General features: G+C 40.5%; 1 protein-coding gene across 1 annotated transcript in view; it reads left to right on the top strand.

Moving 5' to 3' along the window:
- Window positions 1–13,654, top strand: part of C2CD2 (C2 calcium dependent domain containing 2) — a 48,069-nt gene that overhangs the window by 26,488 nt on the left and 7,927 nt on the right. Inside the window, exons 8-13 of the mRNA XM_060770292.2 lie at window positions 2,190–2,251; window positions 5,613–5,740; window positions 6,910–7,081; window positions 9,743–9,856; window positions 10,987–11,114; window positions 12,856–13,174. Of these exons, the coding sequence (XP_060626275.2) occupies window positions 2,190–2,251; window positions 5,613–5,740; window positions 6,910–7,081; window positions 9,743–9,856; window positions 10,987–11,114; window positions 12,856–13,174 (923 nt within the window). The remainder of the gene's footprint in view (window positions 1–2,189; window positions 2,252–5,612; window positions 5,741–6,909; window positions 7,082–9,742; window positions 9,857–10,986; window positions 11,115–12,855; window positions 13,175–13,654) is intronic.

Genomic DNA, 13,654 nt, shown 5'->3' with positions numbered 1-13,654 from the left:
TTCACTGTCCTCTTTGCACCAGTTTCTGAACTTTAATTCATTCACTTCTTAGATGGCCTCACCTATGCTAATATGTTGGGTTTTTTAAAAAAATCCAGCAAAGAAGTGTTTATCCAGCAATACTTTTAAAAGATTGCTTGGTCTCAAGGCACTAATTAGACAGTTCTCTGGAGAGGAAGATAAGGTGCCCTCTGACAGGATGAGCCACTTGCCTCCCACTGTGCTGGGCTTTTGGAGTTCTCTAATCATGCAGCAACAAGTTTGGCTTGTTTGTCTTCTCTAACCTCAGTACAATGTTGATCTTATTCTAGCTGCTTTACCCTCTTTACTTTTGAGTGTCAGAAAGCAAAGCAACCAAATAGTCTAGAGAAAGAAATACTTTTCTTTCTCTATTTTGGGGAGCTTATTCCCTTTGGATAAGTAAGAGAGGGGAGCTGCATACTAGCAGCATGGGGCCACCCCCTCTTCTTTCCACCTCTTTCTTACCCAGCAGACTGGTCGAAGGGGGCAAGTCTGCCTTCTTACCAAAGGACCATCAAAATTCAATCAGGTGGGAGATAACTCATCCCTGACATGCAGTTATATTGAAAAGGAAGAACGAGAACTAACAATTTAAAACCAAATGTTTAAAACCACTGGTGGAGACCCTGACATTTGGGAGTTGTAGTTGCTAGGATTTATAGTTCACCTATATTCAAAGAACATTCTGAACCCCACCAATGAATTGGGCCAAACTTCCCATTCAGAACCCCCATGACCAACAGAAAATACTGTGTTTTCTGATGGTCTTTGGTGACCCCTCGCGACCCCCACAGGAGTCCTGACTCCCAGGTTGAGAAACTTTGGTCTAAAACTATATTCATAGGAGTAGGTACTTAGGAGTAAGCCCCACCGAACTTAATGGAACTTATTTCTTAGCTGACATATAAAGGTCTATACTGTTAGAGAATTACCAAGTGCCTGTTTATAGGCATCTAAAAGAAAATACTTTGTGTTCCTTCCCATTTTATAATAATGCCCACATAATTATAATCTTGGTCTCTTGTCAAAACTCAGTGCTCTTTGTAAACAGCAGGCGAAACACAGGTGTATATTGAGTATTTGGGTTAAGTTTGGTCCAGATCCATTATTGTTTGAGTCCACCGTGCTCTCTGAATGTAGGTGAACTACAACTCCAAAACTCAAGGTCAATGCCCACCAAACCTTGCAAGTATTTTCTGTTGGTCATAGGAGTTCTGTGTGCCAAGTTTGGTCCAATTCTATCGTTGGTGGAGTTCAGAATGCTCTTTGGTTGTAGATTAACTGTAAATCCCAGCAACTACAACTTTCAAATTACAAAATCAATCCCCCTCCCCAAAACCCCCCCACCAGTATTCAGATTTAGGCGTATTGGGTATTTGTGCCAAATTTGGTCCAGTGAATGAAAATAGATTCTGCATATCAGATATTTACATTACAATTCATAACAATAGCAAAAATATAGTTACAAAGTTTCAATGAAAATAATTTTATGGTTGGGGGTCACCACAACATGAGGAACCGTATTAAGGGGTCAGGACATTAGGAAGTTTGAGAACCATTGGTTTAGACTCTGAAGCTACTTTTGAAAATGAAAGCAAAATGAAATGAGAAAGATTAGACTCACTTTAGTATCAGCAAACAAAGCCAAAATCCCATATAAATACATACTTAATAATACTAAATACGGTATAGTGCTTTTAGCCAGTATTTTCTGTTCTTTTTTTTGGTACATTTCATACCTTTTGGTTTAGCCAATGAAATTGAAATGCTGAGTGGGGTTTTCCCTTTGTAAGACTCTTGTGCCTGTAACAGCTTTTTTAAAAATAGAAACATTTATCATATAATAAAATTGTCTTGTCACATCATCTGTTTCCAAATCTATATTCCCCCACCCCTCCTTTCATTCACATAGTGTTATAAAAACACAGTTCTGTCAATTCTATTACTTCTGCTCATTTTAATTTCAACCATTACATGTAATTATTATAATGTGTTTTCTAATTGTTCATCTGCAATATTTCTTGGATATTTGCTTTTGCACATGAAGCTAAATTGACAAAATCCAATATACGAAATTTCCCGGAATGTACACAGGCAGCTGTTAAACTTGTATTGCAAAACATCGAAATATATGCTTGTCTGAAAAAATGCATTTTGCTTGTTCACAGTGAATTAAATGCCAAATCAAAATACCTGCAGATACGGATGGTAGAAAATGGAGAACCGGATAGTAAGTAGTGAAGATAATTCATTTTATGTCTTTTTATTTGGCAAAATAATTCCAGTTATTCGGAGAGTTGTAGCCAACAAAATTCACCGATTCTGTAGTTGCTTAGCCTCTGAAGCCCTTTCTACACTACCATGTAATCTAGATTATCTAAATTTTATATGGCAGTGTAGAAGGGGCCAAAAATGACAAAAACTGAATAATATTCCGCACTGTAAATATCTGGAAATTTGTGTAGGTAAGGTGCTACCATAAAGATCTAAATGGGGAGGAAATCACTCCATGGCTCATAACTCCGGCTACATCTACACTGCCATATAATCCAGATTATAAAATAAAATAATCCAGATTATTTCCTTTGAACTGGATTATATGAGTCTACACTGCCATATAACACAGTTCAAAGCAGATAATCATTTATTTATTTACATCACTTATATCCCGCCCATATCAGCCCGCAAGCGACTCAGGGCATATGGCACAATTCAATGCCATCAATACAATACAAAAGCAAAACCAATTAAGTGCATTTAGACAAAAAAGACAGTGCAATAACAATTTAAAAAGAGCTATATCCTCTCAATCCAATCCTCATCCGTTTCATCGTCTTGGCCGTTCCTAGGTCATTCTCCATCTCAAGCTTGATTATTCCGGGGTTCCGAACGCCTGCTCGAAGAGCCAGGTTTTCACTCTCTTACGAAAGGTCAGGAGGGAGGGCGCTGATCTAATATCCCTAGGCAGGGAGTTCCACAGCCGAGGGGCCACCACAGAGAAGGCCCTGTCTCTCGTCCCCGCCAAGCGTGCTTGCGAAGCAGACGGGATCGAGAGCAGGGCCTCCTCAGATGATCTTAACTTCCTGGAGGGTTCGTAGGAAGAGATGCATTCGGGTAGGTAGGCTGGGCCAGAACCGTTTAGGGCTTTATAGGCTAAAGCCAGCACTTTGAATTGGGCCCGGTAGCAAATTGGCATCCAGTGGAGCTGGCGCAGCAGAGGAATTGTGTGCTCCCTGAGCGCCGCTCCTGTTAGCAACCTGGCTGCCGCACGCTGGACCATTTGAAGCTTCCGGGCCGTCTTCAAAGGCAACCCCACGTAGAGCGCGTTGCAGTAATCTATGCGGGATGTAACCAGAGCGATGACTACCATGGCCAAGTCAGACTTCCCAAGGTATGGGCGCAGCTGGCGCACAAGCTTTAGCTGTGCAAATGCTCCCCTGGTCACCGCCGAAACCTGGGGTTCCAGGCTCAGCGATGAATCCAGGATCACACCCAAGCTGCGAACCTGCGTTTTCAGGGGGAGTGTAACCCCATCTAACACAGGCTGTAACCCTATGCCCTGTTCGGCCTTTCGACTGACCAGGAGTGCCTCTGTCTTGTCTGGATTCAGTTTCAATTTGTTAGCCCTCATCCAGTCCGATAGAGTTGCCAAGCACCGGTTCAGGACCTGAACAGCCTCCTTAGTAGTAGGTGGGAAGGAGTGACAGAGTTGGACATCATCTGCGTACAGATAACACCGCACCCCAAAACTCCGGATGATCTCCCCCAGCTGCTTCATGTAGATGTTAAACAACATGGGGCACAGTATAGAACCCTGCAGGACCCCACAAGACAATGGTTGTGAAGTCGAGCAGTTGTCCCCCAGCAACACCTTCTGGGTATGATCCTCTAGGAAGGACCTGAGCTACTGCAAAACAGTGCCACCAAGGCCCATTCCTGCGAGGCGTCCCAGAAGGATACCATGGTCGACGGTATCGAAGGCCGCTGAGAGGTCCAGCAGAACCAACAGGGACACACTCCCCCTGTCTAGCTCCCGGCGAAGATCATCCACTAAGGTGACCAAGGCTGTCTCGGTACCATGTCCCGGCCTAAAGCCAGACTTTGCCGGATCCAGATAATCCGTGTCTACCAAGAATACCTGGAGTTGTGAGGCCACCACACGTTCCAGGACTTTGCCCAAAAAGGGGAGATTGGAAACAGGCCGATAGTTGACCAATTGAGTGGGGTCCAGTGATGGTTTTTTCAACAGCGGTTTTATTACAGCTTGTTTTAAGCTCGCTGGAATTTTGCCTTCCCGAAGGGAGGCATTAACCACCACCTTCACCCACTCGGCCAATCCCCCTCTGGCCTCCTTTAGAAGCCAGGATGGGCAGGGGTCTAGGATGCATGTGGTTGCCCTCATTCCTCCAAGTATCTTGTCCACATCCTCGGGTTTCACCAATTGAAATGAATCCATCAAAATCGGACAAGCAGGTGCTCGTGTTACATCCTCAGAGACTGCCGTTAACATGGTATCCAGGCCGGAACGGATCAAAGCGACTTTGTCCGCAAAGAACCGAGCAAATGCTTCACAGCGGGCCGTCAAGTTGTCAGGGTTCCCATCCGGAATGGTGGGATTTAATAGACCTCTGACAACTCAAAACAACTCAGCTGGACGGTTCTTTGTGGACGCAATATTGGCCGCAAAGAAAGATTTCTTTGCCGACTTTATTGCCGCGGCATATGCCCTTAGAAGGGCAACAAACCGTGTTCGATTTGATTCGTTCGGGTCCGAACGCCACACGCGCTCTAGTCTCCTCTTCCTTCGCTTCATCGCTGCCAGCTCCTCGTTGAACCAAGGAGCTGGTTTAGCTCGGCTACTTGAGAGGGGACGTTCCGGAGCAATCGTGTCTATTGCCCTAGTCACCTCCTCGTTCCAGAGGGACACCAGGGCATCAACAGAATCACCAACCAAGGTGGCGGGAAAATCCCCAAGAGCCGTCAGGAATCCATCCGGATCCATAAATCTCCTAGGGCGGACTTTATATGGTAGTGTAGATCCAGCCTCAGTTAAGAGACTGGATCTGGTCTTAGTTTAGTGCTTTTAAGGCAAAGTTTGACTTTTAGCAGCAAGGATGGTTTCGTGCAGTCATTATTTTTGCATCATCATGATCATTTTTTGGATTGTACCCATTACCATTAACTGATCCGCAATCATAATTTCCTCTCTGGTTTCCATTTTTTTCATTTTAAGCTGGCTGTTCTAACAGTAATTCTAGTGTCACATTTGGTTCTGTTTATTGAAAATCTCCAATTCATATATATAGGGAGGGAGGGAGGGAGATTGAGATTTTGAAAACTGCAAGAATCTGACAGCCTGGTGCTTCCATTCTTTCACTGAGTGGTTTAAGAGTTAAGCCTGGCTTTTCTGAAATGCAAGAGCCCCTGGAAACCAGTATCTGTGTAACTTGTTCTTTACTCTGGTTTCTAAGATAATTATAGTTTTTAATTTGAAATGCCCCAAAGGGCTTGAATTAGATCTTGTTCTTGAAATAACCTTCAATATTGATTACTCAGACATGCTTTTAATCCCCTGCTTCTATTTTCTGCAGGTTGCTTTTCAGCGTCGGCTACTGTACCTTTGGATTTGTTCAGGAAACAGCCGTCTGGACACAGAAGTTTTGTACTGAACAGTCCGCTCACTGGCAGTAGTTCTGTAGTAGGATCTGTCTTTGCAGAGGTGAAAACTAGTTCTTTTTCTTTACTCCATTTTTCTCTTTCTCTCAATCCTAACCCAACTAGTTTTTACAGTTGACATGAATACCAGAAAAGTAACACAACTTCAATGTAAAACATTGTAAGTAATTACATTTTGCATCATGATTTTTTTTAGGGTAGTGACAGCATAGGTAGTAAATGTTTCCCGTGACATTAAGTCTAGTTGTACTCTAGGAGTGGTGCTCACCTCCATTTCTAAGCCGAAGAGCCTGTGTTGTCTGTAGACACCTCCAAGGTCATGTGGCCAGCATGACTGCATGGAGCACCATTACCTTCCCGCCAAGGCAGTACCTATTGATCTACTCACATCTGCATGTTTTCAAACTGGCGGGCTGGCAGAAGCTGGGCCTAACAGCGGGAGCTCACCCTGCTCCCCGGAGTCAAACTGCCAACCTTTCCATCAGGAAATTGAGCAGCTCAGCAGCTTAACTCACTTCGGCACCAGGGGCCCCCTGTGACAGCATAGCATTGGACTTTTTCATAAAATGACATACCCATCAACAGTGTCATTCCATTCTTTTAAATCTGGTTAGCATTTACTTTTTACTTCAGAAATATTTTTATGAGATAATTCTGGGGAATTGAAGCTATTTTGTATTTTTGGTTTAAAACAAAGTAGCTACAAAAATCATTATTGTATGATTTTGAATAACAGCAGTATAAGCTGTTTGCTCCAATTTTAAAAATCATGTTCCAAGTTCTGCAAAGTTTCCTTAACAAATCTGTAAAATCACTCTGTTCATATAAAGTAGGGCTCCCATATCAGCAGACTCAAAATCCACAATGTCACTTATCCACATTCCGCAAAAATGTTCATCATTGGAAGTGGGTCTCTCTAGGACATTCAGTGCAATTCAGTGGCATCCTTCCTGTCCAAGTATACCCAAAATATTGGGTTTGCTCTCATCTGCAGTTTGAGATATCAATGTATTTATGTTGGAACATATCTTCTACACATATGGGGGTCATACTGGAAAAGTTTGTGATACTCCGTTTTTAAATAAGGCTTTGAAATTAGAAAAATTAGGAGAAAACGTATCTCAGTTTTCTTATAAAAACCAAACAAGTGGCATCCACTGGCGCATTCTTTTTGTCTTATCTTTATTTGAATTATTTTTTCTCTTTCTCCAGTTCTCATATATTGAACCATTAGAGACTAGATCTTTGCAATCTTCTGCCAAACTTCTTGTTGCGAAAGTAGAGAAGGACCGAACTGTGATGCCCTGTGGGACTGTGGTCACTACTGTTACTGCTGTGAAAGCCAAACCTTTGATAGATGGCAAACCCGCTGTGCTGCATTCAGGTGAAAAAAACAGAATTCCTTCTGATGCTAGTCATGTTTTTTTTTTTAATTAAGTTGTAAATTTATGAAGGATAGGGCACCTATTTTCTAAATCCAAGGTACCAATTCCTGATCACTTTGCACAAAGCTAAATCTGCACCAAAGCTATCTGGTAATATATCTAGCTTTAGCATTGTTTCATTTAGGTTTCAAAAGTTACACTCTATCCTCATCACTGTGGATAAGAGTTTTAAGAGTGTTTTAACTATCATCCTGCAGAAGGAACCATGAGCTATTGGACTTCAGGAGCTAGGCCAGCAGTTAAAGTTACAAAAAGCTTTGTTCAAAAGAACTACATAACAGATAGGAAACACCTGAGGTCCTACCTCTAGCTAATTTAAGCTCAATCTTCTGTGGACAAAGCAATGGGAAATTTTAGGAAGGGGGCTGGAAACTTGAGTAAGGTGGGTTGCCCTGAGAATATCGGTCTACGCCTCAAAGGTGGAGGTAGGACAGAATGAGGCGCTTCCAGACAGGGCTTTAACTTGTGCTGAAGTTCCCACAAACACCCCAAAAATGGGCTTTCTTGATGGGATGTCCCCATGCCATCTTAGTGACTTCCAGAATGGCACGAGGCCATCCAACACCCCACTCAAAAAGTCCTAAAAGTTAAAAAAAACGTAGCAGGCCACCATTAACCTCCTCCAACAGGTCTCCCGGTATGTAGAAATTACGTGCCAGGAGGTGGTGGGGGAGGGGAGTGGAGTGATTTCCCCCCCCCCCCCCCCCCCGCTTTCTGCTGCCTCCTGGCGCATCATTTCGGCACATCATTTCTACATCCCAGGAGGCCTGTCAGAGGAGACTAATGGTAGCACTCATTTTTTTTGTTTAATTTTAAGGCTTGGAGGGGGGGGGGAGTTGGGGAATGAGTGGGTGCCCTCTCAGTTCTCTAAGCTCATGAAGCCCGAAAACCCGAGAGAGCTGAGGACCGACCCCCAGGACTATCCAGGAGTCAGTCCCCATAGGTCCCATACCCCATCAGACTTGGGCCTTTCAGGAAGCTCATGTCTAATGGGGTATTTAATTAATTTGGGACAAAGCAGGATTTACCTGCTTTGTCCCAAATTAATTCTGTTTTACCACAGGAATTCTTTGGACACTTCTGGTAAAAGCCAATAAGCCTGTCTGGAAGGACCCAGAGATAGAGGGTGAGTCAGGGTAGAAGGTGATGGGCTTCTCTACCAACTTTCTAAACCCTATCTACTACTCAATCTCTTTCCAATCAGGAGCACTGCTTTCTGATGTAAACTATAGTTGAATTCCAACAGTGGAATAATAATATCTCTTTTTAAAAATGATCTCATTGACAATGGAGCTTTTTTCACAAATCTTTTTCTAGAGGGACAGGCACAGAAAAAATATATATTGGTGTTTTGGTTTTTAGACCTGTTCTTGAAGTTATTTGGGGTGTTAATTCGGAATATGGCATTGCAGCAGCTCTAGTTCCTTAGATGTGGTTGTCATGATTTTCTGTGGGTGAGCAGATGGCAGCTGGTACATGGCATATGTTCTATATCTGAAAAGCTAGAGCTGATAGGGGGAAACTAGTGTCAATTTTGGAATCAGCAGGTCAAATATACCCAGAAACAGGTTCACATTTGAAACAATCAAATGTTGAGCAAAACCCAGTGTTGGGCAAACAGGCTTATTTATTTTTTCACACACAACCCTCCTCCACCTCCATGAATCTCTTTCAGAAAGTCATCTGAGCCTATAAAAAACAGATTTTTAAGCTGTAGGGTAGGTTACTCTTCTACTTCTGGAAGCACTTCTATTTGTGGGGGAACACAGCTGGATTCTACTGATTGTAAAGAAAAGAAAAGAAAATAATTGATCACTATTTACAAAGTAAGGTTACAGGATTGATTTTTCAAAAACAGATGCATTGTATTTTTTTAAATCAGAAATAAGAAAATAAAAGTTTACAAATTTGTCAGTAACAAGAGAGCCTGTGGTCAGGGAACACAGAATCACAGAAATGTCATCTGTATGATACAGTTTTTTGAGATGCATTTTTTTTAGTTGTGTTGCCGAATTGGCAAGAAAGCAAGTTTACATATGCACCTGGAATGATGATTATATAAGTTGAGAAAATCATATTTCATCAAAAAGATGCACTGTTTCTGTTACCAAAATCAAATCTTTTTTTAAAACTCTATTTAAAAATTGTCTATCTTTCAGCCTAACAATAGTAGAACTTTCCTGCCATGTGGAATGCATATTCTGTAGCACAGAAAACTTATATATACTGTAAATCCATTTACAAGCTGGAAGGGTGTTTATTTCATATCATGAGACAGGCTATAAACAGTAACTGTCTAGTTCAGATCATAGTAAAATGACCCTGAGTCTATTTTTAATTTTTGAACTCCTAACTAGGTTCTAAAATAAAAATGTAAAACTAAAATCCTGTTTTAAGGGAAAAGAATAGTGTTAACTTTTGGGCATTTCCACTAGAGTTACTGAAGGGTGTTTTTTCTGGAAGACCTTTTCCAAGTCCCGTTTACTTGCTCTGGAGGTTTTTTAATTGACCCTTTGTTACTCGTTTAAGTTGACATTCATTAAGGAAGATTCTTTTGAAATATGTATATAAGAAAATAACTTAAATATATTATGTTCTAGATTCACCAATTCGAAGCCCTGTTAAAATGAAGGTGATTGAGAAGGATTTATCTATTCAAGCTATCAGTTGTCGGAAAGCTTCAGTAAGCAAGGCTTTATCTTCATCAGATACAGGTAAACCATTTGTGTTCTGTTTCATAGTATATGGTATGGAATTAATTACATCTGTATCATTGTAAACATGTGACATGCATGCTCATATAACTGTCCTATAGGACGATCAGACACTAGATATGGATAGTTCTTGAGGGTCAGTTCATATGATTTGCTCTGAGGTAGAAGGAATACTACAACAAAATCCACATGCTGGACATGGCCTAATGAAAAGTTTTCATATGTTGGAAAACCCACAGGGGAAGAAGCATCTTTCTGCATATGGTAGCTTTTTCATTGAACAAGTTCCTTTTTTCAAAAGTAGCACCAAGTATAGTACCTACGTAGGCTTGTGCATTTCAGCTGAACTGAGATCCATTTCTTCTATCCGAATATTGGTGGACCTGCGGACCCGTTTTGGAGCACCTCTTGAAAACGTGCGGCTGTCCAAAAAGCTATTTTTGGTCCACAGCCAAAAAATGCAACAATATCTGGCCCATTGGCTTCATGGGCTCCCCTTTCCATAATCTTTAGGACTATCGGGTTAGGATTAGGGCTAGAAACAAATAATGATAACAACAATCTTTTATGTCCTGAAGGAGGTTGGAGTTAGAGAGAGATGATGGGTTCTGTTGGCTTGACAAAGCTTCCACAGAAGCCCAATAGTTTTATTATTATTAGGCAACAGCCAAATTATTATTATTAAATGAAATTAAGAAGCCTCTCAGCACACTGTGTGATCCTGAATAGAACAGAAGTTAGCCATAACGGGCAACCATGTGGTCCGTTTTGGTTAAAAAAAAAGGCATATGATAATACATCATATTATTCCCTTGCCCTTACGGGTATCCGAACAAGCCGAAGGCAAACGTTCAAAACGAATGAATGCAGAAGCCTAGTACCTAGCATGCTACTTGTTATATGGTACAAATACATCATATTAGTCCTTGCCTAATAAGAAGAAATACAGGATTTATAGTTTTACTGCTTACAAAGTTTGTGTTTTAATAGCATTAAAAGTTTTTAATATCGGTGTGTCATTTAAAAGCGGGATTTTTTTTACTTACACTGGAACACTCTTACTTAAAATCTTTATTTTGTTCTAAGTTATTCATGGCATCTAGTCAGATGTGTACTTCTTTTCTTTACAGAGTTACTGGTGTTGAACGGCACAGATCCTGTTGCTGAAGTAGCCATTCGACAACTAAGTGAAGCTGCAAAGCAAAAGCTGAAGTCTCCCAGGAAAAAGAGCACGATTATAATATCAGGAGTATCAAAGGTAAAGCTAAACAGCAAAATGTTGATCATATGATATATTAAGAACATGTTTAACATTTTACTTTCTTCCCATATATATATTTATAAAAAATATTATTGTTGTTGTTGTTGTTGTTGTTGTTATTATTATTATTATTATTATTATTATTATTATTATTTTACTCTCTGATAGACCAAAGTTCAAATCGTTCATGGAAACACATTGGGTGATACTGGGAAATTACTTCTCTAACCTTCAGTGGAAAGCAATAGCAAACATCTTCTTGTCAAGAAACCCCCTTGTTAGGTGTTGTCTTAGTATTGTCATAAGATGGTAATTACTTGAAGGCACACACAATCACCACAAGAAGGAAACAGGCAATGATGAAAGAAAGGATTGTGGAAAGGGAGAGTGTGGGACAACTTGAAGAAGGCTTATGGTTTTGTATTCTGAATGAAGATTAAAATGAAAGTGTAAGTAGTAAAGGGAATATAACATTAGTAAAGGGATTAAGCAAGCCTGAGGAATAGGAAGGCCAACTTTTATTGAGCTGAGCAAAGTACAATATGATCTGACGAAAGTCTACAATAATGTATTTGGTTTTAAATGTTATTTATGTTTTAATTTATAGATGGTTTATGTGTTATATATGATGATTGTTTGAATTTGTATTGTTTCTAATATATTGTAAGCCTCTGGGTCCCTTTTTGGGAGAAAAGCGAGATACAAATAAAGATTTATTATTATAATACTATTATTGAGCTGGGAGCAGCATAGCAGTAAATTGATCTGATAGGGAGTAAATTTAAAAACTTAGGTTTAAATAGATTATGGATGATAATGAGATGGTGCTAAAAAGTGAACAATGAAGCTGGGACAAAAACCTCATAAATCCTTTGTGACAGGAAGTCTCCTGTCTTGCTGACAGAAAGAGAAAGAAGAGTAGAGTCAAAGGGCATGTATTGGTTAGGGAGTCAAGATCCATATCAGAAGAGCTTCTGAGATTTCAGAGGAAGATGTGTACCAGTTGTGACAACTATTTTTGTCCCATACTAAGTAGCTTGGGGTTTGTGTTTCTCAAACACCGACACCCCCCCCCCCCACACACACACCTGTGAACCATATAGCAACCTACGTCTAAGACTTTCAGAAGCAGGATGTGGTAGGAATTTCCTGTTAAAAAGTGGCAAAGGGACCCCAGTCATATAGTTAAAGTAAAGGTAAAGATTTCCCCTTGACATTAAGTCTAGTTGTGTCCGACTCTGGGGGGCGGTCCTCATCTCCATTTCTAAGCCAAAGGGCCAGCGTTGTCCGTAGACACCTCCAAGATCATGTGGCTGGCATGACCACATGGAGTGTTGTTACCTTCCTGCAGAAGCAGTACCAATTGATCTACTCACATTTGCATGTTTTCAAACTGTTAGGTTGGCAGAAGCTGGGCCTAACAGCAGGAGCTCACCCCTACTCCCCAGATTCGAACTGCCAACCTTTCGGTCAGCAAATTCAGCAGCTCAGTGGTTTAACACACTGTGCCACCAGGGAGTCATACAGCAATTTAATTTATATCCCATATGCCTTTCAAACCTGAGACACAAAAGGGTGAACAAGATTAAAACCATGTCAAAATAAAAAAATATGTTGCTTTATTCTATTAAAATAAATTCTAATATCAAAGCACAACTAATGTGGAAGCAATATAAAAATATTTCTTCTCCAGCTATTGGTTTTTGTTATCTACATCTATTTTTATATATTTTTCTAGACTAATTTATCTCAGGATAGTGAAGCTGCACTTATGTTGGACTATGCAGCAGCCATGGATGGCTCATATAAACAAGTCATGACTTCCAGCAGTGGTGAAGGATCACCTGCACAGTCCCTTTCGGGAGAAAAACTGTCATTATCTGCATCCCAAACAATCCCTGCCCATGAAGGACCCCAGGAAAACAGCCATGACGATTGGACCTTAGATGACATCAGCCAGCCATGGCAAAGCAATGCACTACTAGACCAAGACTGTGATAAGATGTCTGGGAGCTCTGTAAGCATCTCAGAATCTGGAACTATGAAGAAATCCAAAGGTATAGTATTTTGATTGTGAAGGTTTGAATATACAGAGAACCTCATCTTATATCAGTTTGAGACTTTGAGACATTTTAGTAATATAAGAAAGCTGTAAAATTTCAGCCTCTTCATTGGTTTAGTTTCAATGAAGTCTGTCTTCATCTGTAATCAAATAACAAAAGGGAATGTTTTCAGCACATTGAATTGTGTTCTGTTCTTTCATCCTTATGCATTAGTAACTCATGCTGCATGTAATATAGGGATGGCACATTTGAAAGTAGTGTAAGCAAGATATCAACATAAAAGGTCTTCAGACATTTATCCAAACTCTTAGACATTTGAACAGATCTTTTTACATTTTTCCAGTTTTCATGGGGGAGGGTCTGTGTTGACAGAAGGCCATAAAAAAAGCCTTTGGGTTTCATGTTCTCATAAATTACAAAACTCAAATGTAGCTTGCCATTTTCATATATTGAATATTTATTATTTTTCTACAT

This window comes from Anolis sagrei, chromosome 3 (assembly GCF_037176765.1).
Source record: "Anolis sagrei isolate rAnoSag1 chromosome 3, rAnoSag1.mat, whole genome shotgun sequence".
In the NCBI taxonomy this organism is placed as follows: Eukaryota; Metazoa; Chordata; class Lepidosauria; order Squamata; family Dactyloidae; genus Anolis; species Anolis sagrei.
This window is presented reverse-complemented; position numbering and strand designations above follow the sequence as displayed.